At 38.6% G+C, this 24102-nt stretch overlaps 1 protein-coding gene across 2 annotated transcripts in view; it reads right to left on the bottom strand.

Moving 5' to 3' along the window:
* The window catches only part of LOC107847731 (protein ANTI-SILENCING 1), a 34070-nt gene extending 10558 nt beyond the window's left edge, over positions 1–23512 (bottom strand). The window contains exons 1-6 of one of the 2 annotated variants that reach the window (XM_047400046.1): positions 23372–23485; positions 22422–22494; positions 15991–16518; positions 7371–7539; positions 6187–7223; positions 1566–1592 (exon numbers count right to left, since the gene is read on the bottom strand). In XM_047400046.1, the coding sequence (XP_047256002.1) occupies positions 1566–1592; positions 6187–7223; positions 7371–7539; positions 15991–16365 (1608 nt within the window). In that variant the 5' untranslated portion in view covers positions 16366–16518; positions 22422–22494; positions 23372–23485. Of the gene's footprint in view, positions 1–1565; positions 1593–6186; positions 7224–7370; positions 7540–15990; positions 16519–22421; positions 22495–23371 lie in introns of both variants that reach the window. The other variant, XM_016692178.2, reaches the window with a different exon arrangement.
* Positions 23513–24102: the final 590 nt, after the last annotated feature.

The following is a 24102-nucleotide window of genomic DNA, read 5'->3' as shown; positions in this document are numbered from 1 at the left end:
GCATATGCATGAAAAAATAATCATGCTGAGAAGGACCGATTTGAGAAGCATCCAAGACAGAGAAAGTAGTCCTTCTGCTTCCTTCCGGTTGCTTCTTATATATGATTTGCATAGCACCGCGCATCTTTTCAATGCCAACTTTCTCATATTTCATTTGCGTAGCACCGTACATCCTTCAAGTGACTACTTTCTCATATCTCATTTGCATAGCACCCTGCATCTTTCCGGTTACTACTTCCACATATCTTATTTGCATAGCACCGTGCATCTTTTTGGACTACTTTCTCATATCTTAGTTGCATAGCACTGTGCGTCTTTTCGGTGATTCCTCATATCTAATTTGCATAGTTTCGTGCGTCTTTTCGGTGACTCCACAGATCTAATTTACGCAGCTTCACTTTTCGTCAGTGTTTTGTGAAAACCCCAACACCACAGTGAACTAACCTCACATGCGCCCCACGCGAGCCTTTTCCGTCTAGTTTTTCAGTGACTTTCTTGTTCAAAATTTACCTGCCTCTTGATTTCAAGATGACCCCCATATGTTTTGTACCAGTTTCCGGCAATAATCTAACGACAGATCAACTATTCTGGTGACATTTACTACTTTTCCGACCACTTTTTCAATTTGTTTCTTTTCAATGGAGGTTTCCCAGACGTCCCGACCAGTTTTCCAGCCATTCTATCCTTTAAATCTTCTACTCTTAACCACATGTTCTCAAATCTGAAAAGAGATCTTGTTCGTCTTCCTCTGGTACAATCCAACAAGATAGGAGAATGATCCGAAATCAATCTTGGAAGAGGAACCTGGATCACATTGAGAGCCAGCTCCTCCCAAGAAGTGGACACAAGGAATCTATCTAGTCTCGATCTACAATACGAGTCCTCTAACCTGTCAAAAGAAAATCAACAAGAGCATGGTAATCGATAAACTCTGAGGACTCCTTCATTGCCCTATAGACCACCCTACTCCCATAGGAATCTAATGGCATTAAAATCCTCACCTAGCACCCAAGGAATATCCCACCTCCCTAAACCTTCTCCTAATTCTTCCCAAAAGGCTCTCTTTTGCCCCCACTCCCCACCCCCCACCCCCACCCCCACCCAAAACCACCGGACCATAAATGCCCCCAAAACCCCACTTCATTCCACTGCAAATAGTAGCCTAAGCATAACTTTTCGCCCTTATTATTGAATGTGTTTCTATGGTAATAAACGAACAGGCCAAACAATGACCTAGGATTTAAAAATGGATCAAAAAAATCGGTTGAGGTCACACTTCTTCCATGACAACACGTTGCGGTCACTCATCCTTGTCAATCAACACATAAGCCACCAAACTTGATCTTTAATTAGCTAGGCCATGCAACCACGGGGGGAAAGAACTTAATTGAATAAAACACTCGAAGATTAACAAAATATACAATTCTAAGCTCAAATAGGTCACAATATATGCCACTTCAAAAGATTCCACGTATAGTAATGACACGAGACAAGCTACATATAGAAATATCAGTGTATCAGATTTAATTGGCCAAGTAAATACGACCAAGGATAGGATCACTTACAGGTGCCTTAAACCACGTGCTCGACCCCTGTAATACACAAGAAAGTAGGATGCATCAGTTAGATATTTTAATAAAAAGATCAAAAACAAAACCAACTGCTTTGCAGCCATGATTAAGAGAAACAACATAAATTTCTACCATACTATATCAATAATCTAATATCATCTCACAACAGACAATATGAATCTAAATTAAATATAAGATATCAGAAAGAAATCATTATACCAGAAAATCAGGAACACGAAAAAGGATGATCACATTATTATCAAATCACATACACAAGATAGCAATAAGTAAAGCCATTTCTTTGGTCAACCAAAAAGGATAAACGGGAAATGCACAAATTTTTTTACACCACCATAATTTCCCATCTTAGAAAAATGTACACCCTTTGTCCCAACTGATGTGGCACTTCTTTCCTTTTTAGTCACCTTTCTATATTAGTAACAATTTGACATTTAACTTCACATTAGATATCCTTAATGAAATAATTTATAGCCTTATAATTATCAATTATTTATAGCGACTAGCCAAACGAGATTCCTGTAGAGTTTTGGAAGAACACGGGCGGAGTAGGCATGTAGTGGCTGACCAAGTTATCAGACCGAATTGCTTAATGTCATTTTAGGATGTCAAAGATGCTCAAAGATTGAAGATAGAGTACAAGAACAAGGGTGACATTCATAATTGCAACAACTATAGAGGTATCAAGTTGTTAAGCCACAGTATAAAGGTTTGGGAAAGGGTGGTGGACTTGAGGTTGAGGAGGATCATAATTATTTTTGAGAATCAGTTCGATCGAATACAAAAGTCATTCATCTAATAAGGATATTGGTGGAACAATATAGGAAGAGGAAGATGGACACACACATGGTGTTCATCGACCTAGAAAAGGCTCACAGCAGAGTCCCAAGAAGGTTCTATGGAGGTATGGAGGTGTTTGAAGGCGAGAGGTGTATCGGTAGCGTATACTAGGTTAATTAAAGGCATATACAAGGAAGCCAAGACATGTATAAGAGCTGTAGAAGGCGAACGAAAGCACTTCCAGTATTAGTAGGGTTGCGCACCAAGGATCGACCCTTAGCCCCTTTTTATTTGCCTTGGAGATAGATGCATTTAGCTGGCAAATTCAAAGGATGGTGTCATGGTATATGTTACTTGAGGATGACGTTGTTTTAATTGACGAGACTCATGAAGGAGTTAATAATCAGTTCAAAATTTGGAGACAGACCCTGAAGTCTAAAGGGTTTAGGTTGAGTAAGACCAAGACTGAATATTTGGAGTGCAAGTTCAGCGAGGTGACGCAAGAGGTTGTCGAGGAGGTGAGGTTTGATATGAAGGCCATTTAAAAGGAAGGTAGTTTCAAATATCATGGGTCTATTATCTAAGAAAATAGAGAGATTGACGAGGATGTCACTCACTGTATTAGCGTAAGGTGGATGAAATAGAGGCTCATTTTTGGAGTCTTGTGTGATAAGATGATGCCACCTAAACTTAAGGGAAAGATCTACAGAGTGATCGTTAGACCAGCTATGTTGTAAAAAGAGTGTTGGTCTGTCAAGAATTCTCATATCCAGAGGACGAAGGTGTCAAAGATGAGGTATGTTGCGATGGATATGTGGGTTGACTAGGAGAGATAGAATTAGAAATGGAAGAAAAAATGTTATAACCGAGGTTGAGATAGTTCGAGCATGTGATGAGGAGATGCACAGATAATCTAGTACGAACGTATGAGAAGTTGGCTATGGATGGATTCCAGAGTGGTAGACATAGACCAAAGAAATATTGAGGAAAGGTGATTAAACAGGACATAACATGGTTGCAGCTACCTAACCTAAGATAGGAAGGTGTGGCAAATGCGAATCAAGGTAGAAGGTTAGGAGGTCGGAGTGTGTTCAAGCTAATAAGTAAATGTGTTATCTTTATTAGCAGTCATAGTGCTATGCTTGTAGTTTTTTGTTCTTGGATTCTTATGATGTATGTGTTGTTTTGGGTAGTTTGCTTACAGTATAATTTTGAGGTGGTATCGTTCTGTTACTATTTGTTTGTTGTGTTGCTACTTATTCATCGTCTTTTCTACCTCTTTTACATCTTTTTCAAGATTGTATTTTGACTTAAGTCGAGGGTCTATTGAAAACAACCTTTCTCTTACGGACTGTGTACACTCTACCCTCCCTAACCCTACTATGTGAGCATACACTAGTATTATGTAGTTGTTGTAAGTTTCAAAAGTCATCCTTTCATTTTTAAACTTTGTGTTCAATCAACCATCTTTACATAAATTAGGACGAAAGGAGTTATTAGACACTAAGTTTTTACAAAATTATGAGTCCTATGAGTATCTCTTTCATCCAAGACTCCAAAAACGAGTCTCCATTTCATTAGGAGTTATTAGACGCTAACAAGCGAGGTTGAGATGGTTCGGACATGTGATAAGGGACATCAATGCCCCAGTGCGGAGGTGAGAGGTTGGCTAGGGATGGATTCAGGGAAGGTAGAGGTAGACCGAAGAAATATTGGAGAAAGGTGATTAGACATGATATAGAGCAGCTTCATCTTACCGGAGACACGACCCTGGATAGGAAGGTGTGGAGAAGGCGTACTAGGGTAGATGGATAGTAGGAGAGAGTGAGTCGGTGCTAGTAGGTAGGACTTTGTTATCCGTATTAGTAGCTATAGTACTAGTATCATTTCAGAATGTTGTATCGTTTGTTGTTTGTTCTTTTGCTATTCCTTGAATAGATTGTCTTATCTTGAGTCGAGGGTTTATCAGAAATAACCTCTCTATCTCATAAGTAGTGGTATGGACTGTGTACACCTACCTTCCCAAACCCTATGGTATGTTGTTGTTGTTGTTCTATTTATGAAAAAAGATAAATTTGCACTATTTGTTTGAAAATGAGAGTATATATGCACCATTTGTTAGACTGTAAGGGTATATCAGCACTATTTGATAAGACGGCAACGGTATGTATATGCACCACTCATTTAACGAGGAGTACATCCACTCTAATCGCAAAGTCAAAGGGTAAATTTGCCCTTTTTCCCTTTATTTTTTTGTATGGATAATCCCTTTATTTATAATTAAATTAATCCAAATACAAATAACTATTAATATAAGAACCAAATATTTAGCCTAACCAAATATTTAGCCTATCACAAACCTTTAGTTTTTTTTATAACTGTGATGTCAGGGCCGGCTTGTGCACCTCGACAAACTCCATAGAGTACCTGCCACCTAAGTTGCTCGGACTCTCCAAAAATGTTGCCGCACCCGTGTCGGATCCTTCAAAAATACACTATTTTTGGAGGATCCAACACACACCCATAGACATATTTGAAGAGTCCGAGCAACTTAGCCTGCCACCTCCTACCGGCAATAGGTACTAACTTTGTCCACCAAGTCTAAGACAAATGGGAAGCAATCACTTAATATTTTTGTCTCCGTCTTTATTTAAACCTACATCCTTACACAACTAACTCCACTTCACTGACCACTACCACACCCTTGGGTGCCTAATTCTCTAGTTTTTCTTAAAAATAAATCAAAAGTTGTCCCTGTGATATCATACCAAAGGTGTTAAATCGGTTTAAAAGCCGAGTGAGCGGCTCAACCAAAATTTTCAAACTGATTGTTCCAATCAAGTCTAGAAATTAGTAATCCTCTATTTACACCAAAACCGATATACACAAAAGAAAAGAATTCAAAGTAATCCCAATATTCCCTTTATGTGAACGATGCGCTCTTGTGTTCCTTTCATTTAAGACGATCCAAATGTACGTAGAAGTATTGTTCTCAAAATGTCCTATTTTCCTTGTTTATTCCACGGTGATCTTGAACCATGGATCATCACCTTTATTACCTTTCACTTCACCTAAGTCACCTTGCAAGTGAAAGCTTCCCCAGCAAGGATGTGAATATGCAATGTACTACTACATGAATATCATTTTCCTCAAATACCGTCAGAATTTCATGATGCACCGGGGAGAGAATTACCCTTTCTTAGTAGCTTTGGCATCAATACTCTATTCCCATCTAACCCTCTTATCCCCAACTCCCCAACTGTGCATGGCTCCCCATAAGATGGACTCTCACAATTAAAATATTGCCCATCTACTCCAACATACATCCTATCTTACCCTTCATTACCAATGGGTTACTCATATATCTTATGAAGGAACTCTTCAATATCCTCCAATTCCTAGTCATGCAACACCTTTCCATTATTGGACTCAGCTCTCATTCTTTATTGTTACATCAAAAATTTATTGAGTAAGAATTCGCATAGGTCAAACTTCACTAATAAACTTTTTTGAGGTTAGTCTCTCTAAATATAATGAAATGTTATTTTGTAAAACGTAGCTTGCTTCAATTCAAGAGATTTTGCTACGTCTTGATAAGCTTGATTGCAATCAAAGAGAAGGTTTAGAATCTTCTCATTGGCATGGAGAAGTACGTAATCCATGCCACCATTGTATCATCAAAAAGAACGCTTTAGTTCTTTATCACAACTAGCATCACCGGATCACAAAAGATTTAAGTAGAACAGGTTATGTGCAATATTATCTAGGCAACAAATAAACTTCGGAAGAAAACGACATTGCTCGGAGCAAAACTTACTACAACGGGTCTCCGATTGACTTCGAAGCTCTTGCCTTCCGTTCTCTCAACTTCCTTCGCGGATGTTCCAGCAGATAGTTTAGGCAACTTGTCTATACTATCGACACGTTTACTTATTGAGATGTTTTTATCACTATCTTGTTTTACTTTATGAGAGTCGATATTTGTTTTCTTCGGAGGTCTGATATCCAAGGCAGCACCATCTTTTCGGATCTTCACGTTCTTGTCCAGTCCACCAGAAAGCTTACTATCAGATTTCTTTCTTTCATCAGAAGGAGCATCACTTGATCCCATAATCTTTTTGTCATTTCTGCAAACACTGGAGTTCTGTACACTGTTCCCACCCTTGTCGTCTGATATTGTCTCAGAACCATTTACTTTTATTCGTTTTGAAGGCATACCATCCAGAATGCCGAGATTCTTTGGAGGTTTTCCTCTTTCACCAGCTTCTACGAGTTTTACTGGAGGCTTATTAACTTTTCCATCATCCTTGTCATTCTTATCTATGAAACGTGCATTTTCTTCACTTATAGTATTCTGCATGTGAACAACTGTAGTGTCTGTGTTTCTGTTAACAGTCAGCACCGGAGCGGGATTTCCTTTCATTGTTGGTTGCAGCTCAATGTGAGAATCATTTGCATCTCCATGTAAGGCATCCCCTCTAATTGGTGAACTTTGTGCATCTACATCACTTCTTCCCGCTAAATGGCCTGATTTTCCAGCAGGTTTGGCAACTCCTAAATCATGTGAGTTTTTCTCACCAGGGATAGAATTCCCTTTCTTAGCTGTTGCCTGATTGACACGTAAAACATTAGTATCTCTTTGTAAGACATCCTGTCTAACCAAAGAACTTTGTACATCACTTTTTCCAATTAAATTACTCGCTTTGGCAGTTCCAGGAGAATTCTGAGGCTTTAGCCCATCGGACTCCCCATTAGCTTGATTTTCCATGGCAGTTTTGTCATCTTTCTGGTCAGAAGCAAGTTTGAGGACATGACTGCCCTTTTGACTCTCTTGCCTGTTAAAAACATATTTGACTGTACAAAAATATAAGCAAATAAGAGATTAAACTAACACAACAAAATATAATGGAACGAATAGCAACTTTATATTATTCCATTAAAACCGAAACGTATACTATGAGACACCATAAAGAGGACTACCCAGGGAGCTGAGGCACATACCATCCAGCCCACCAATTTTGTCATACATCTTGTCCAAAATTGTACAATTTCCAACATCAAAAACACGGTAGAAAACATAGTCAGCCGCTTTAACTTCTTCATCTGAGGGTTGCGGATTTCTGTTGTCCTCTGAAATGCAAACAACATTGCATTTGCCAGCAACAGCTTCCTGATCAAGTTAATCAACAAGGAGGTAAGCAGCCAACTCTCTTACAGTTATGAGGCAGCACACTAATGATAGGAATATGATAAGTTACAATATTACGCACATGATATCGACAATAGCTATATGCCCAATTCAGAAACGGACAGATTCATATTTAGGTTGCATTTGTTTTTTTTAAGATTCAGACGTCTGAATCTTAATGCACATCCGAATGATTAAGATGTTGTCTCTAGATCTGAAAACTGAATGATTAAGACTTTGTTTTTCAACATCTGAATGTGCAAAAAAAATTATTTGTATATATAATAAAATAAAAAATACAATTCAAATAAAAAACTAATTATATATCAAAAGAGTATGTAATTTAATACAACAAAATTATTATTTGATTGAAAAAAATATTTATGTTTGTTAGTGATAGTGGAGATGGTTTACAATGATTGATGTTAGTGATTAATAATGCTAGTGGTGATAGTTGTGAATTGTGATGGTTGATATTGAAGTGATTGTTATGATGGTAGCGGTTGATAGTGGTGGTGGTGGTAGTGGTTGTGATGTGACGTTGTTTGATGTTCGTAGTTGGAGGTGTTGATTGTGATGGTTGAAAAATGAATGCATAATGGTTGACGATGTGCTGGTGCTAGTTGGAGATGTTGTTAGTTGTGATGGTGGAGATGGTTGTTAGTAGAGATAAATTATAGCGATGGTAGTGGTTAAAGTGATGATAGAGGTTGCGTTACTAGTGACAATGGTGGTGGCGGCTGAAGAATGTGGATATTGTGATGTATTAGTGGTAGTTAGCGGTGATGCTAGTTGTGATAAATGAGTTGGTCGATAGTAGGGATTGACCGGTAGTGGTTGATGATGGTGGTGCTATTGACTGCGGTGGTGGCGGTGAATATAATTAGAATAATAGTACTAGGTGCGGTAGCGGTTGACAATAGTGGTTGGTAGCGATATTTGTTGTCGATGGTGGTTGTGATGGTGGGTGGTGGTTGACGATGGTGGCGGTAGCAGAGGTGGTTAGTGGTGATGACGGAAGATTATGAATAGAGTGGCGGTGAATATTATCCAATACCAGAATACCTCGACAAAACTATCAAGCCTTGATTTTAGATCTGAATGATTAAGACCTATTCTGACCTACTAAGAGCTAAAATCTTAATAAAAATAAATGCACTTAATGGTCTGAAGTTTGAACCATCCAGATTTAGACCTCCATTAAGTGCAAACAAATGAGCCCTTAGATTTTCCACTATTAGGAGTACCCTCTACAACGAGAATACCAAACAACACCAATATGATTCGTAATTCACGTAAAGAAATAAACCATACTACTCATTTGTTAATCATCAAAACTTCATTTTATTAGCCTAGAACCTAGCTCACATTGCTCTCGCGAATACATGCAGTTCTCTATAGCTCATTGGTCTTAGCACAATAATTAAACTTTTTGATAATGACAAACCCATAACAAAAACATAACCTAAGAACCATCTTCATGTTGATCGACATGACTTAGCAAGATTTGTGCTCTTACCTAAGTCTTTCATGAACTAAACTTGCACTCATCGCAACCAAGTACGTGGCTAAGTTATGTGAACCTGGTCAGATATTTGCATAAGGATCAGGTTCAATCATATAACTAGACAGGGACCTAGTTCTTTTTGCAGTTGTCCAGTATAAATAGTCCAGGAACCAGTTTCTTTCATCATTAGTGATCGTAAGAGTTATATTTCTCCATCCGTATTACCTTTCCCTTATTGGAATCATAGAAAAGTATCATTCAAGATATAGGACAGCTAGTCATTGAGAGAATAAGAAGGTCCTTCCTGTATTATCTCTCAAGAAGTGGTGCCTAACCTTCACTATGTTATGCTCTTTTGTGATGAACTAGATTCTTTGCCATGTTCACAACACTAAATATTATCACGTAAGATAGGAACTTTTTAATTGTTACACCAATCTTCAAGTTGTTTGCTTGATCCATTAATATTGCGCACAACAAGAGGGAGCAACTACATACTTGGCCTCAGCAACAGCTAACGCCACAAAGTTTTGCTTTTTTGTTGCCCATGAAATGAAATCAATTATGACCCTAAAAAGTGAGACATCAAAAATGTACTCTTCCTATCTACCAAACATCTAGCGTAGACAGCATCAACATATCCGACCAACTCAAAAGACCCTTTTGATGGGTACCAAAAGACCACGTCCTGAGTAACTTTGAGATACCTTAGTATTATCTTTGCTGCTTTCACATGACTCTTTCGGACACGATTGAAATCTAGCACAAAGTCCAAAACTAAATACAATATCAAGTCTGCCTGCAATTAAGTGGTGCAAAGACTCAATCATATCCTTTACTCCTTTTCCAACCAAAGGAACCGGTTCCTCTTTGTCAAGTCGAATGACAGTTGCTATAGGGTATCAATGGACTTCGTATTGTCCATATCAAACTGTTAGAGCAGCTCCTTCAGGTATTTTTGTTGATGAATCATTGTCTCCTCCTTGTCTGCTTTACTTGTAACCATAAAAGAAGTTTAGTACTCCCTTCATGCTCATCTCAAATTCGCTTCCTTTAAGTTTGGCAAACTCGTTACATAGTTTCTTGGTCTGCAAAACCAAAAATGATGAAATCCACATATATTAGCAGATTTTGCACAATCAATAGTCTTGTATTTTGCTTCAACAGAAAAGATTTTATCAATTTTTCCCCTCGCAAATCCATTCTCAAGAAGAAATTTCGATGATCTTTATTCTTTCATACCAAGCTCTTAATGCTTGTTTTAACCCATAAAAAACTTTGTGTAGTTTGTATACCATGACAGGAGAACTCATGGCTCTCAATCTAAGAGGTGGTTGCACATATACTCCCATCCTTGCTACTGAGGCAAAATACTCGTCATAGCCTATACCTTTCTCTTGATCATGCCCTTGTACCACTAGTCTTGCTTTCTTACTTGTAATGTTACCTTTGTCCTAACTTTATGTTTGGATTCCAAATGTCATACCACATTCCTCTCAAAATTAATGTAGCTCCTCTTACGTAGCAACCTAGTCAGCTTATTGAAGAGCCTCTTTTTTATTTTTGGTCTCAATCATTCATAAATAAGCAGAGAAAGCACACAAATTTTGGCCTAGGATATAGTCATTACACTGAAATCTCCAGAGGTGATGATGCACTCAACTGGATGTGCTTTCTTATATATCCAATTTCTTCCATAAATAATAAAGGGACCAGGTTTTTCCTTGTATACTTGTTAAGTTTCTTGTGTCTATTTTCGACGTTCGCCTACTCAATTCTCTCCCATTGACTTTTTATCTTGGAGAGCTCGCAAAGATTAGGTTTTTTCTTTTTCTGTGACTACCTTTTTGACCAAGTTCTTTAGGGGTTCAAGTGATGGCTCGTCATTATAGCCCTGTGTAAGTCCAATTTCGACATCATCATCAGGTACTCGTCTCCGATCACGTGGACACGTTCCTCGATTCATGATACTTTCTAACCTTGTTTTATGATGAATACCCAAGAAAGAACCTTGCATCAAACTTTACTACAGCTTGTTTCCCATTATTATGAACGAAACAATAGCTACCAAAAGCTCTAAAATGAGTGATCTGGGGCTTTATTCCTTATAAAATCTCATAGGGAGTGTTCTCGATCAAGGACCTCCTCATGCACCTATTGATGATGTAACATGTAGTATTTACAGCCTCAACCTAAAATGACTTCGAAACATCACTTGCAATGGGAACAGTTCTTCTCGTATCTTCGAAGGTCCTATTTTATCAAAATACGATCTTGTTGAGATGTCCTAGGAGTTGAGAAATTGAGGTCTATCCATGTTTCTAACAATACTCAATAAGCATTCTCAAACTTCGTTCCATGACCATATCTGATGCTAACTATTTGAGCATTCAATTTTCTTTGCAACCTCTTCACAATTAGAGAATAGGTCAAATGTTTCCTCTCTGGATGCAAGAAAGAAGGTCCAGGTGAATCTAGAGTAATCATCAACAATCACAGATGTTTGCCTTTCTCCTCATCTAATTTGAACCCTCATAGGTCCATAGATTCAAATGTAACAGCTTTGGTGGTCAAGTTGAGTTGACTTGAAATAGAACTCGACATATTTTCTTCTGACACATGCATCACACACCTTACCCTTCATTTAACCAGGATGTTGGCAACCCAATAACCGGGTCCTTCGAAATCATCTTGTTGAGCAGAGAGAGGCTTGCATGTCTTAGCCTTTTGCCTCATAGTAGTGAGTCGTTTCTCATGTGCACCAAGGCTTATGACCTAATTCTTTGAGGAGTCATGATGTCTTCTATAAACACATTTTTGTGTCTTTCACCTTTAAGAACCAGGTTCTCTGTTTTGCAATTTGTGACAGTACGATCATTAGAAGTGAGCAGAACCTGATTCCTTTTATCACTTTAGCCTTTATGTCTTGATCTTCAGTTGCTAGATCAAAGTTGGTCATTAAGGCTAGGATCGTTTCTGAGAAGGGGTTAGTCATTAGCCAACATGGAGTATTTATCCTATTTAATTTTCTGCTCTCATCATTACTTGAGAAATTTTCTCAATGGCTTTCAAAATATTGTTACTACATTGTTTGTTTACCCATACGTTGTTCTGCATCTAGGGACCTGGTTCCTGCTTCTATTATCAGGATCATCCCTTTCAACCATTGTATCATGCTTCCTCTTTTCTCGACTGTTTCTTGGGCATTCTTACTTAGATCCAAGATGTGCCCATATTTGTTTTGTTGTATTGGAATAAGAGATTTGTTCATTTATGTTTAAGTTCAATACCCTCAACCAGTATCTTCTTAGCTTGGGCTTTTAACTGACTTTGACATCCTCTTTTGCATGTTGAGCGTTGATCCTGGGACTTGCTTACCTTCTTTTACCCTGCTTCCTTGGGTGTTTGGATCAGCTTGCATTGCCTCCCAAATAACTAGATCTTCGGCAGTTACAAAAACTTCCATTCTTAATTACCACCAAGAGTAATGTTCGCCAATGAAGATTGGTGACCTTGTGATTGATAGACCTCTTATACTCCTAGAGGTGCAGCCATCTCAAGAAGTTTCTAGGTGTTAACCTTTAGAAACAACCACTCTAATACCAACTGTTAGTGGTGTTAACCTTTAGAAACAACCACTCTAATACCAACTGTTAGTTTATGATTCCACATACGTAATGAAGAACCAGGTTCTTCAGCAACTCTACAAAAAGTATGAAATAAAGTAAATCAACACAAGAATTTTACAAGGAAAAAATCTTGTCCCGTGAGTAAGAAAACCACGATCTCTATCTCTTAAATTACCACTAAATTTAAGTTATACAAGTTTTAGGTTGCAACTAGCCAAGGAGTTAACCACTATAGCACATATTCCCCCTTGTACAATACATTTTGATTGTAGGACAACTTCTTCAACAACTCTACCCAAACGCTAAAGCCTTTACAACCAAAAGAACACCAATACAAATCACTATTGAAAGTAAAGGTTTACAAATAAACTTGAAGAATCAACCTAGAAAACAAGAACAGCTTCAAATAATTCTCGATAAGAACAAGTTCTTTTGTCGCTACCAGTTAACTCTCTCTCAAGAAGAAGATACAAGCAAAGAGTCTCTCATCTTCACAAGGATAACATTGATGCTATATATAGAAGTAGATGGTTTTTCTTGTTTTCCCAATTCAACAAGTATTAGATCAAGAATCCAAGATTCTAATCCTAGTTTAACTTGGTCCTCCTTTATGTGTTTGGCCATTGTTTTCTCTACTATTTTCTAAAGCCTCTACCATGCATCCAAATATGGTGAAGTTTTGATATTCTGCTTGATCCTTGCGTATTGGATTAGTCAAAATCCTAATTCCTCAACGGATCCTTCTATGCACTTGGAATCTGCTTTGCTTTGATCAACGGCCTTCTCGCAAAGTCTACTGCAAAGGACCTGTTTCTTCACTTTGCTCATCTTATTCACCCACAATCAATGAAAGTCAAAAAGAATCTGAAGAGCGATGAAGTCGTACGACAACTGATTTGTTGTCCACGTCAGCATAACTGGTTTCCACGCTCGTCTGGAGGTGTTTATTATGTGTATTTTTACCAAGCATTGGTGCTTAATGCTTGGTGAACATAATCTATAGCAACAACAACATACCCAGTGTATTCCCACAAAGTGGGGTCTGGGGAGGGTAAGTGTACGCAATCCATACCACTACCTCAAATGAAGTAGCGAGGTTGTTTCCGATAGACCCCCGGCTCAGGACAAACACTAGTACAACAAATAAAAAACATAAAAACACACAACAGAATGATACAAGAAACAAGACACCCATAGATTAATACTATAAACTATCTATCCAAAATCACCACCAACACCAAAACACCACGAAGAAGAAACTACAAGACAACTATGACTACAGGAACAACACCGCACAAAGCACTCCTCCCTACTAGTAAGGATGCATACCTACCCACTAACTCTCCACCCTAATCCGCATCCTCCACGCCTTCCTATCAAGGGTCATATCCTCCGTAAGCTGCAACTGTTGTTATATCCCATATCATATTTTTTTATACTGAGCAATTGTTTAAAAAAAAAAAACAAGGAGAAAAGTGGGCCAAGCCCATCCACTAATTAAAAAGGGAAAAGGAATGGGCTTATGCCCATATGCACTACCCCTAATCTATTAAGAAAAAGGATTTTAAAGAAATTAGGGATTAAAAAGGGAAGGATGGCAAGGGCAGCCACCAGCCCTTTCGTGCAAAGCCAATATTGTGTTGGGGATTAAAGGATTTTGGTATATTGTGTTGGGGTTGATGTGTCTATGTGATGTTGAGTTATTAAGTTGTGGATTTGAGACAGGAAAAATTTTTGATAGGCCCAAAAACAGGGGAAACTGCACGATTTTCTATAGAATACTGACGAGACTTGCTTGGGAGTTATAACCTCCTTAGAGCCGGTCATGATCCTATTTTGGGTCGTGACACAAGCATAATCACCTCCCTCCAGTATTTCTTCAGCCTATCTCTACCCCGCATGAATCATCCATAGCCAACCTCTCTCATCTCCGTACTCGGGCATCCGGACACCTCCTCATCACATGTCCGAACCATCTCAACCTCACTTCCCGCATCTTGTCTTCCACCGAAGTCACTCTCATCTTCTCTCGAATAATCTCATTTCTAACCTTATCTCTCCTAGTAAGCCCACACATTGGTCGCAACACCCTTATCTCTACCACCTTCAACTTTTGGATGTGGGAGTTCTTAACTAGCCAACACTTCGCTCCATACAACATAGCCGGTCGGACAGCCACTTTGTACAATATAGCAAAGAAAAACATATTGAATTCTCATCTTTGTTCCCAAACCTAATCAGACCCCTCCCTGACTTTGATTTCTAAATTTCTTTTTTCCTCCTTCCCATTTTCCTTCTCATTCATTTCTTCTACGTCCATACTTCCAACAATAACTTTATATCACGATTAGGCAACACAATTGCAATTGATGCTTTCGCACTAAACATGCAAAAGATGGAGCTTGTCTCTAAGAATCTTACTCATTTCATCCTACATTTCACTTTCGAAATCTCGTCACTTATTTAGAGCAACAATCCCCCCCCCCCCCCAAAATCATTCCCATTCTTTCTTCCCTTCCTTAGGTCAACAAAAATTACCCTAGGCAAAAGATATTTAGAAAGAGGAAGCTCAAACGTTAATCCTTTGTTCAATCAATGAAGAGGATAAATTTCGTGAGGCGGTAGCCGTGCAACTGGAGACATAATTGGCACAACAACAACAACAAACCCAGTGTATTCCCACATAGTGGGGTTTGGGGAAGGTAAAATGTATGCAGTCCATACTACTACCTCCGGAGAAGTAGAAAGGTTGTTTCCGATAGTGGAGACAGAATTGGCATTGAGCAGAAATATAGGAGAGATCGATTTGCTTGTCTCTCCTAACTATCATTTTAAACACAATTCACAGAAAAGAACTTATAGTTACAGGATCATCTACTTTATCATCATCAGCTATTACTGCTTGATTGTTCATCGTCCACCACATTAACCACTATGTAAGTAAGAAAACAGCATCTAGTTTAAAAACTCATCATTATCAAGCTTCGGCAAATAATAACATCGGTTCCAAGTTAATTACTTGTCTTATCCCCTCAACAAGAAGCCCATCTTCAACGGAAGATTCACTGAAATCAAGTAGAAACAAGCAGAAGGCATTACACAAGAGCTAATGGAGTTTTACTAACATGGACGAGGTGGACATAAATAGATATATATTGGATAAAATGTGGCCATAAATCGGACTCCTCTAACAAAAAGGAGTTGGTCAAGAGATAGTTTAAGTAATTCTGCACAGTTAATTCCAAGTAAAAGCAGACAGAAAATGCAATGAAATAAAAGCAATTTTATGACGCTCACCAAAGAATTAACATTGGCCAAACCAGTGCCTTCACCAGAGGCAAGAAACACTTCATTCTCAGCTACCTGTACATCTTTCAGGTGATACAAGATCTCTGATGGACGGAAAAACCAGTGAATCTTTATCTTCCTAGACTTGTCTGGATTTTCCCATATTTTTATGATCTTACCAATGTAAGGAAGTTCACCTTCCTTGTGCATGTATACACAGTCATATAGAGCATATTCCATGCCATCATAGGTAAAAGATTCATAAAACTGTACCTCCTTTCTTTTACCACCAAGACCTCTCTTTCTACCCCAGACAAATTCAACTTCCTCATCATTTTCTAGCACTTTTAAAGGTTCTGCTTTAACTGCTTCAACCAAGGCCATAATTGTCTCTACTCACAGACCTGCTTCCTCTTCCTATCAAGGCCTCTATTTTACCACACAGATTTCGCCCTTGACGATCCTATAGTGACCGCTTCACTAAGATGACGTTTATTAAGAGGTTTCACCAAGTTGCTAATTCTTTTGCAGCTGAACCTGAAATGCAAAATGTGCAACATTAAATGCCTTAATTTTAATTATAATTAAATTAATAATGGAGTTAAAACAACTATAGGTATATAGTAGTAAAATCCAAAAGACATATGCATAACAAGCCAAGAACATGAGAATATTCCAAGAATGAAATACTCTAAAATAATTTAAGAAAATAACAATTCCATCTAAGAGAGCTAACTAGAAATGGTAAAAAGGCAAAACAAACAAAAGAACAGTAATTCCTTAAAAAAAAATTAGTATCATCAAAGAATGTAAATGTCCTACTAGAAGATGCAAACATAATCCGACTACATCAGAAATGAAAGCACCGCATAACTAAACCCCCAACACTACTCGCTGAGGGAAAAAGCAACTGAACTCAAACTGCAGACGTGCAAACCCCATAACAATTTCTTTTTACCAAGGGAAATAATTCTTCAACCACAATACCAACATTGGAAAAGTAATGGTATAACACGGGAGATGGAGTCGTGCATCATCACCCAAGAATGGAAAATTACCACAAATCAAACGAATTAAGCAGCAACACTACAACAAGAACTCTACTCAAAACCATCGGCTTCACCAATTCTCAACCTAATGTCTAATTAGTACTGCTTAGTGCTTTCCTGGGTAAAGAGGAAAACTCGGACATACCAATGTTTAATGTTTTGGCCAGAAACCTAATACAGAATCTTCTTCAATTTTGAGCATCTTATTTTTTTCGTATAGTTAGTTGATTCATTGTCGTGTTTTTTGATATTAATACTGTCTTGCCTTCACCCTAGCCATCCGCTTAAACGAAGACTGCCACATGTTGTCAAACACTAGAGCTAGGATAGAGCAGACATAAGGATAGAATGGAGGGAAAAGAAATGTAGTGTCTAAGGGGCACTGCACTTTGAGGGGTTGGACAGAGAGGATTACATAAAGAGAGCGACACACATATTCCAAACACAATAGAGACAGCATACACATGGAAGTGGAACGAAATATCTCATAGTGGGTGGAAGAAAAATTCATAAACTTCAGGAAATTCTTGGGGATGACCTAATGAAAGGAGGGAGGAAAGAGCTATTGATCTATTAAATTGCACTGATCGACAACCAATAGGGGATATACATGTGGGGGTGGGTGGGGGTGGGGGGAGGAATTGACAAAGTAGAAAGGGTTACCTGTGAAGGCACAAAAAAGGGGGGTATAATTTTGATGCATGGAGGAGAAATGAGGAAGCAGGAAAGGATTTGGAGAAGGGGACTTCGGGGGTTGGGGAAATGTAGCGTGTTTGATGGATTGTAAAATCATCAACTAGAGTCCGTGGCAATGAATGACCCCAACAAAAGGGCCATTATTACAGTAGTTAGGAAGTGGGAGCAGATGTGATTTGAATTCAAGAAACAAAAATAGTCTTTGACAGATGACATTACTAGAAATGGGTGGGTAGGAAGATGAGTGAAGTATGATGACTATATTTCAGCCTGGGGAAGTGCAGAAGGGTTCATGTTAGGTGTGCGGTTTAAAAAATTGGTGAAGGGATTGAGTGGGGTTATGGGGGTCATCTTTGGACCTGTGGAGGAGAGGGGTAACAGGAGATTTATTAGGAAGAGTTGGAATCGGTATAGAGAGATGGAATGTTCCTTGGGTGTTAGGGGCCATTTTGCAGGTAGTGGTAATGCAAGTATTAGCTACGCGGGTAGGCCACTGGTTAGTAAGTTGAATCAATGACGAGATCTGACATTTCTTTTCCCATGAGTATACAGCCGTTTTGGTATGTTTATGAATGAAAATATTTTTACTTGATCCAAAAAGATATGCGTGTGTGTATATACTTTTCTTATTTATTCAAATCAGGTGCTAAAACATTTATAAAAAGTAAGGCCCAAATCATCTCCAAATAGAAAAGTTCTAAACATTTATTAAAAGTAAGCCCAAAGTATCTCCAAATAGAAAAGAGATCACTTATTTCTAACAATGGCCAAAATCCCAAAAGGCTCATGATTTTAAAAAAAAAACTCCAGAAGGAGATTAAAAAGTTCTGATTCTACCGAAAATAGGACCAAAAACTTCAGTCCTTTTAAGAGCTCAAATTACCATTTTAAAATACCTAAGAACTTGAACTAACAGATATTGAAAAGAAACCCATGTCGAGTTTATTGTAGTGCAGTATCAAAATATCTTAAATTCAGGCAAAAGGTTTAAAATAATGAAGTCTTGACATAAAGATTCATGCTTTTTTTAACACGGTTATACATACTTAAAACACACTTAATCGTGGTGGTTGGTTCACATTTGCTATGATTCCAAGATCTTCATGTTTAGTTTGTGACGAAAACATGGTATCTCAAACAAACATGTTTCTCATGTATAGCATTGAAGCAAGCCAGAAATCAAAATAAAGGGGGCGTTTAATTAACTTTCTTTAAGTGACTTACAAGCTAAACGCCAAAAGTGTGTAGCAACCAACTTTTGACTTTTGGCTTATACTTTTTTAGCTTGAAGTGAATCGCTTAAAAGCACATTGTATCTTTGTCAAACACCTCCAAAAACTAAAAAGCGCTTAAAACCCAAAAACACCTAAATATAAGCCAATCCAAACAACAACAACAACAACAACAAACCCAGTGTATTCCCACTTTGTGGGGTCTGGGGGGGGTAAGATGTACGCAGTCCATACCTCTACCTCTGATGAAGTAGAAAGGCTGTTTCCGAAAGACCCCCGGCTCAAGTTACGAGATATCAAACAAACACATAGTACAGCACAGAAGCAGATGACATAACATAGATACTGCAGCCATAAGGAATATAAAACAGAGTAAAGCAGGAATGCAGGAATATAAAGCAGAGGAAAGCACACAGATTCGTAACAAACATAGAACACGGAACACGGAACAGAACATTGAATACGGAATCATACCAGGAATACACCCCCACCAATTACCTCCCTACATTAGCGACCCGAACAGGCCCTAATCCTCTGCCGTAATTCGCGTCTTCCAGACCTTCCTATCTAGGGTCATGTCCTCGGTAAGCTGTAACTGTTCCATGTCCCGCCTAATCACCTCACCCCAGTACTTCTTCGGTCTACCCCTACCCCGTCTAAAACCATCCAACGCTAGCCTCTCACACCTACGGACCGGGGCATCCATGCCCCTCCTCTTCACGTGTCCGAACCATCTCAATCGTGCTTCCCGCATCTTACACTCCACTGAAGTCACCCCAACCTTCTCCCGGATAGTCTCGTTCCGAGCTCTATCCCTTCGGGTCAGTCCACACATCCAGCGCAACATCCGCATTTCTGCCACCTTCATTCTTTGGGTGTGGGAGTTCTTAACTGGCCAACACTCCGCTCCATACAGCAAGGCCGGACGGACTACCACCCTATAGAATTTACCTTTAAGCTTGGGCGGCACCTTCTTATCACACAGCACCCCCGATGCAAGTTTCCACTTCATCCATCCCGCCCCGATACGGTGCGAGACATCCTCGTCAATCTCACCGTTACTCTGGATCACGGACCCGAGGTACTTGAACTTATCCCTTTTCTTTACCTCCTGCGCTTCTAGCCTCACCACTACCTCATTCTCTCGCCTTACGTCATTAAACTTACATTCCACATACTCTGTCTTGGTTCTGCTCACCCTGAACCCTTTAGACTCCAGAGTTTGCCTCCACAGCTCTAATTTGTCGTTCACACCCCCTCGCGTCTCATCTATCAGGACTACATCGTCTGCAAAAAGCATACACCACGGCACCTCCCCTTGGATACGCCGCGTTAACACATCCATTACTAGCGCAAACAAAAAGGGACTAAGAGTAGATCCCTGATGCAATCCTGTCAGGACAGTGAAATGCTCTGAGTCTCCTCCCGCCGTCCTCACCTGGGTTTTCGCTCCCTCATACATATCCTTAATTACTCTGCTATATGCCTGCGGTACTCCACTCACCTCCAAGCATCTCCAAAGCACCTCCCTGGGGACTTTGTCGTACGCCTTTTCTAGGTCGATGAACACCATGTGCAAATCCTTCTTCCTTTCCCTATATTGCTCCACCAACCGCCGTACCAGGTGAATTGCCTCCGTCGTCGAGCGGCCGGGCATAAATCCGAACTGATTTTCCGAGATAGACACTATCCGTCTCAGCCTCACCTCGACCACTCTCTCCCAGATCTTCATAGAGTGACTCAGTAACTTAATCCCCCTATAGTTATTGCAACACTGAATGTCCCCCTTATTCTTATAGAGGGGGATCATGGTACTCCACCTCCACGCCTCGGGCATCTTTGCTGTCCTGAAAATTTCATTGAACAATGCAGTCAACCACCTTACACCAGCCTCTCCAACGAACTTCCAAAACTCCACCGGTATCTCATCCGGCCCCGTCGCCCTACCCCTTCGCATCCTGCGGACTGATATAATGCTTTACATAGAGACTACCATGAAACTAATCACATATACACACACAGGAATATAAATGTGAGGGATAAAAGACTTGACTTTGATTCCACATCCTCAAAAGAACTCAATCAACGATAGCCAAGCAAAACACACACAAAAAAAAAGGAAAAAAAGGGACAGTCCGGTACACTAAAGCTCCCACTATGTGCAGGGTCTCCACGAAAGGCCCAAACCACAAGGATTTATCATACGCAACCTTACCTTACCTTACATGTCTATGAAAGGTTGTTTCCACAACATTTATATTTGCTCGTACAGAATTGGCATACAAAAATAACAATAGAGCGCGACAATTAAAACGTGCTTAAAAGCCAAAAGCAACTAAATATAAGTCAATCCAAACCCCACTAAAAGAAAAGAAACTAATCACATACACACAGGAATATAAATGTGAGGGATAAAAGACTTGACTTTGATTCCACATCCTCAAAAGGACTCAACCAACGATAGCCAAGCAAAACACACACAAATACAAAAAATGAGGAAAAAAAAAGACAGCGCGGTACACTAAAGCTCCCACTATGCATGGGGCCTCCACGAAAGGCCCAAACCACAAGGATTTATCGTACGCAACCTTACCTTACATGTCTGTAAAAGGTTGTTTCTGCAACATTTAATATTTACTCGTACTGAATTGGCATACAATGCAATTCAGAGGGAAAACAGTAACAAGTAAAAGCGAACCGAGGGGTACTTTTTTAGCTTAAAGTGAAGTGCTTAAAAGCACATTGTATCTTTACCAAACACCTCCAAAAATTAAAACGTGCTTAAAAGCCAAAAGCAACTAAATATAAGTCAATTCAAACCCCCTAAAAAAAAAAGAAACTAATCACATACGCACACAAGAATATAAATGTGAGGGATAAAAGACTTGACTTTGATTCCACATCCTCAAAAGGACTAAATCAACGATAGCCAAGCAATTAATGCTAACGGTAAAATAGGAAAAAAATCTTCTTTTCTTGATATGTCAAAAGTGACAAGTAAAAACGAAAATCCAATTAGGAAAACAGTAACAAGTAAAAGCGAACGGAGAGAGTACTCTTTTAGCTTAAAGTGAAGTGCTTTAAAAGCACATTGTATCTATGTCAAACACCTCCAAAAACTAAAAAGCGGTTAAAATCCAAAAACACCTAAAAATAAGCCAATCCAAACACCCTATAACAAAAGAAACTAGACTTATAGGCAACTTCCTAATCTAATGCTTTAAAGCATTCAAACAACGCGAGCACAAATGGAGAATATAAATGTGAGGGATAAAAGACTGACTTGATTCCATAATATCTAATCCTCAAAAGGACTGAATCAATGATAGCCAAGCAATTAATGCTAACGGTAAAATAGGAAAAAGATCGTCTTTTCTTGATATGTCAAAAGTGACAAGTAAAAACGAAAATCCAATTAGGAAAACAGTAGCACTTAAAAGCGAACAGAGGGAGCACATTGTACCTTTGCCAAACACCTCCAAAAACTAAAAAGCACTTAAAATCCAAAAACAGCTAAATATACGCCAATCCAAACACTGTAAAAAAAAAAAAAGAAACAAGTCTTATACGCAGCTTCCTGATATAATGCTTTACATAGAGACTACCATGAACCTAATCACATACACACACAGGAATATAAATGTGAGTGATAAAAGACCCGACTTTGATTCCACATCCTCAAAAGGACTCAATCAACGATAGCCAAGCAAAACACACACAAAAAAAGAGGAAAAAAAAGGGACAGCCTGGTACACTAAAGCTCCCACTATATGCAGGGCCGGGCCGAACTACAAGGATTTACCATATGCAACTTTACCTTACATGTCTATAAAAGGTTGTTTCCACAAAATTTATATTTGCTCGTACAGAATTGGCATACAACAATAGAAACTACCATGAAACTAATCACAGACACACACAGGAATATAAATGTGAGGGATAAAAGACCCGACTTTGATTCGCTAATATAAAATCCTCAAAAGGACTCAATCAGTTATAGCCAAGCAAAACACACACACACACACAAAAAAAAAAAAAAAAAAAAAAAAAAAACCCCCCCGAAAAAAAAAAAAAAAAAAAAAAAAAAAAAGGAACTGCCCGGTGCACTAAAGCTCTCACTATATGCAGGGCCGAACTACAAGGATTTATCATACACAACCTTACCTTACCTTACATGTCTATAAAAGGTTGTTTCCACAACATTTATATTGGCATACAACAATTGAAACGCAATAGAACAACAAGTACAAACATGAATCTGTTAACAGAAAACAAAAACTAGTAAGAAAAAGTAAATTCACAGCGATAGTAGAGTAGGGTACCTACCGATAGAGAATGAATGCGTTAATCGGAAACCAGTAGGGCAAAAAATGCAAAGAAAAAAATTCAAAGAGAATCGAGAAAAAAGTATACCTAAAATCGCGAGGGTTTTAGGGATGATTGGGAGTGTTCATTGCGCGCTGTGCACCTCTCTTCAAAACTCAAACCCGTAAACCCATTTATATACTAGATGTAACTAGTAATTCCCACAAATCTTTTTTAAGGCCATTTATATATATGGAAAAAAGAATTTATTCTTTGTGTGTTATATTTTAAGGCCAAATTTCGCCTCGTTGTTAAGAAAAATTTTAATTTTGTTCTTCCTTTTTTAAAAGAAGAATTCAAATGAATGTTAAATATTTCGCTTTTAAAAATAAATCATATGTCGTAATTAATTCACCGACCGTCTTAACTCTTACGACAAATCTGACGTCAACTTCCTCTTTCCCTCAAATGATGGTTTCTCGAGCAGAGAAATTAAGAAGAAGTTTTGAAAATTTTGTTTAGGTTGATGTGATTGAAGTCTGTTCTTTCGGGGTGAATTATGGATTCGACTTTAATAGTTTTATCTGACAGTAATAGATGTGTGCAGGTAAATGAATATAAAGCGTGTAGCGCAAGAATTTCTCATAAATAACGTGTTATGGGTTCTCCTTAACAATCAATTCTTGTGCCTCTATAGATTTTCACATAACTTAGAATTCACCGACATTGATTTTCTAGGGATGGATTGTGCATGGAGTGTCTATATTTGGGTATTTCGAAGTAAGAGCATGAGGTCAAATTTAATTCTGGTGTTAAGGAAATTTTCATATGTATTGTTC

Source organism: Capsicum annuum, chromosome 11 (assembly GCF_002878395.1).
Source record: "Capsicum annuum cultivar UCD-10X-F1 chromosome 11, UCD10Xv1.1, whole genome shotgun sequence".
NCBI lineage: Eukaryota > Viridiplantae > Streptophyta > Magnoliopsida > Solanales > Solanaceae > Capsicum > Capsicum annuum.
The sequence above is the reverse complement of the archived record's forward strand: the minus strand, read 5'-3'. Positions and strand labels throughout refer to the sequence as shown.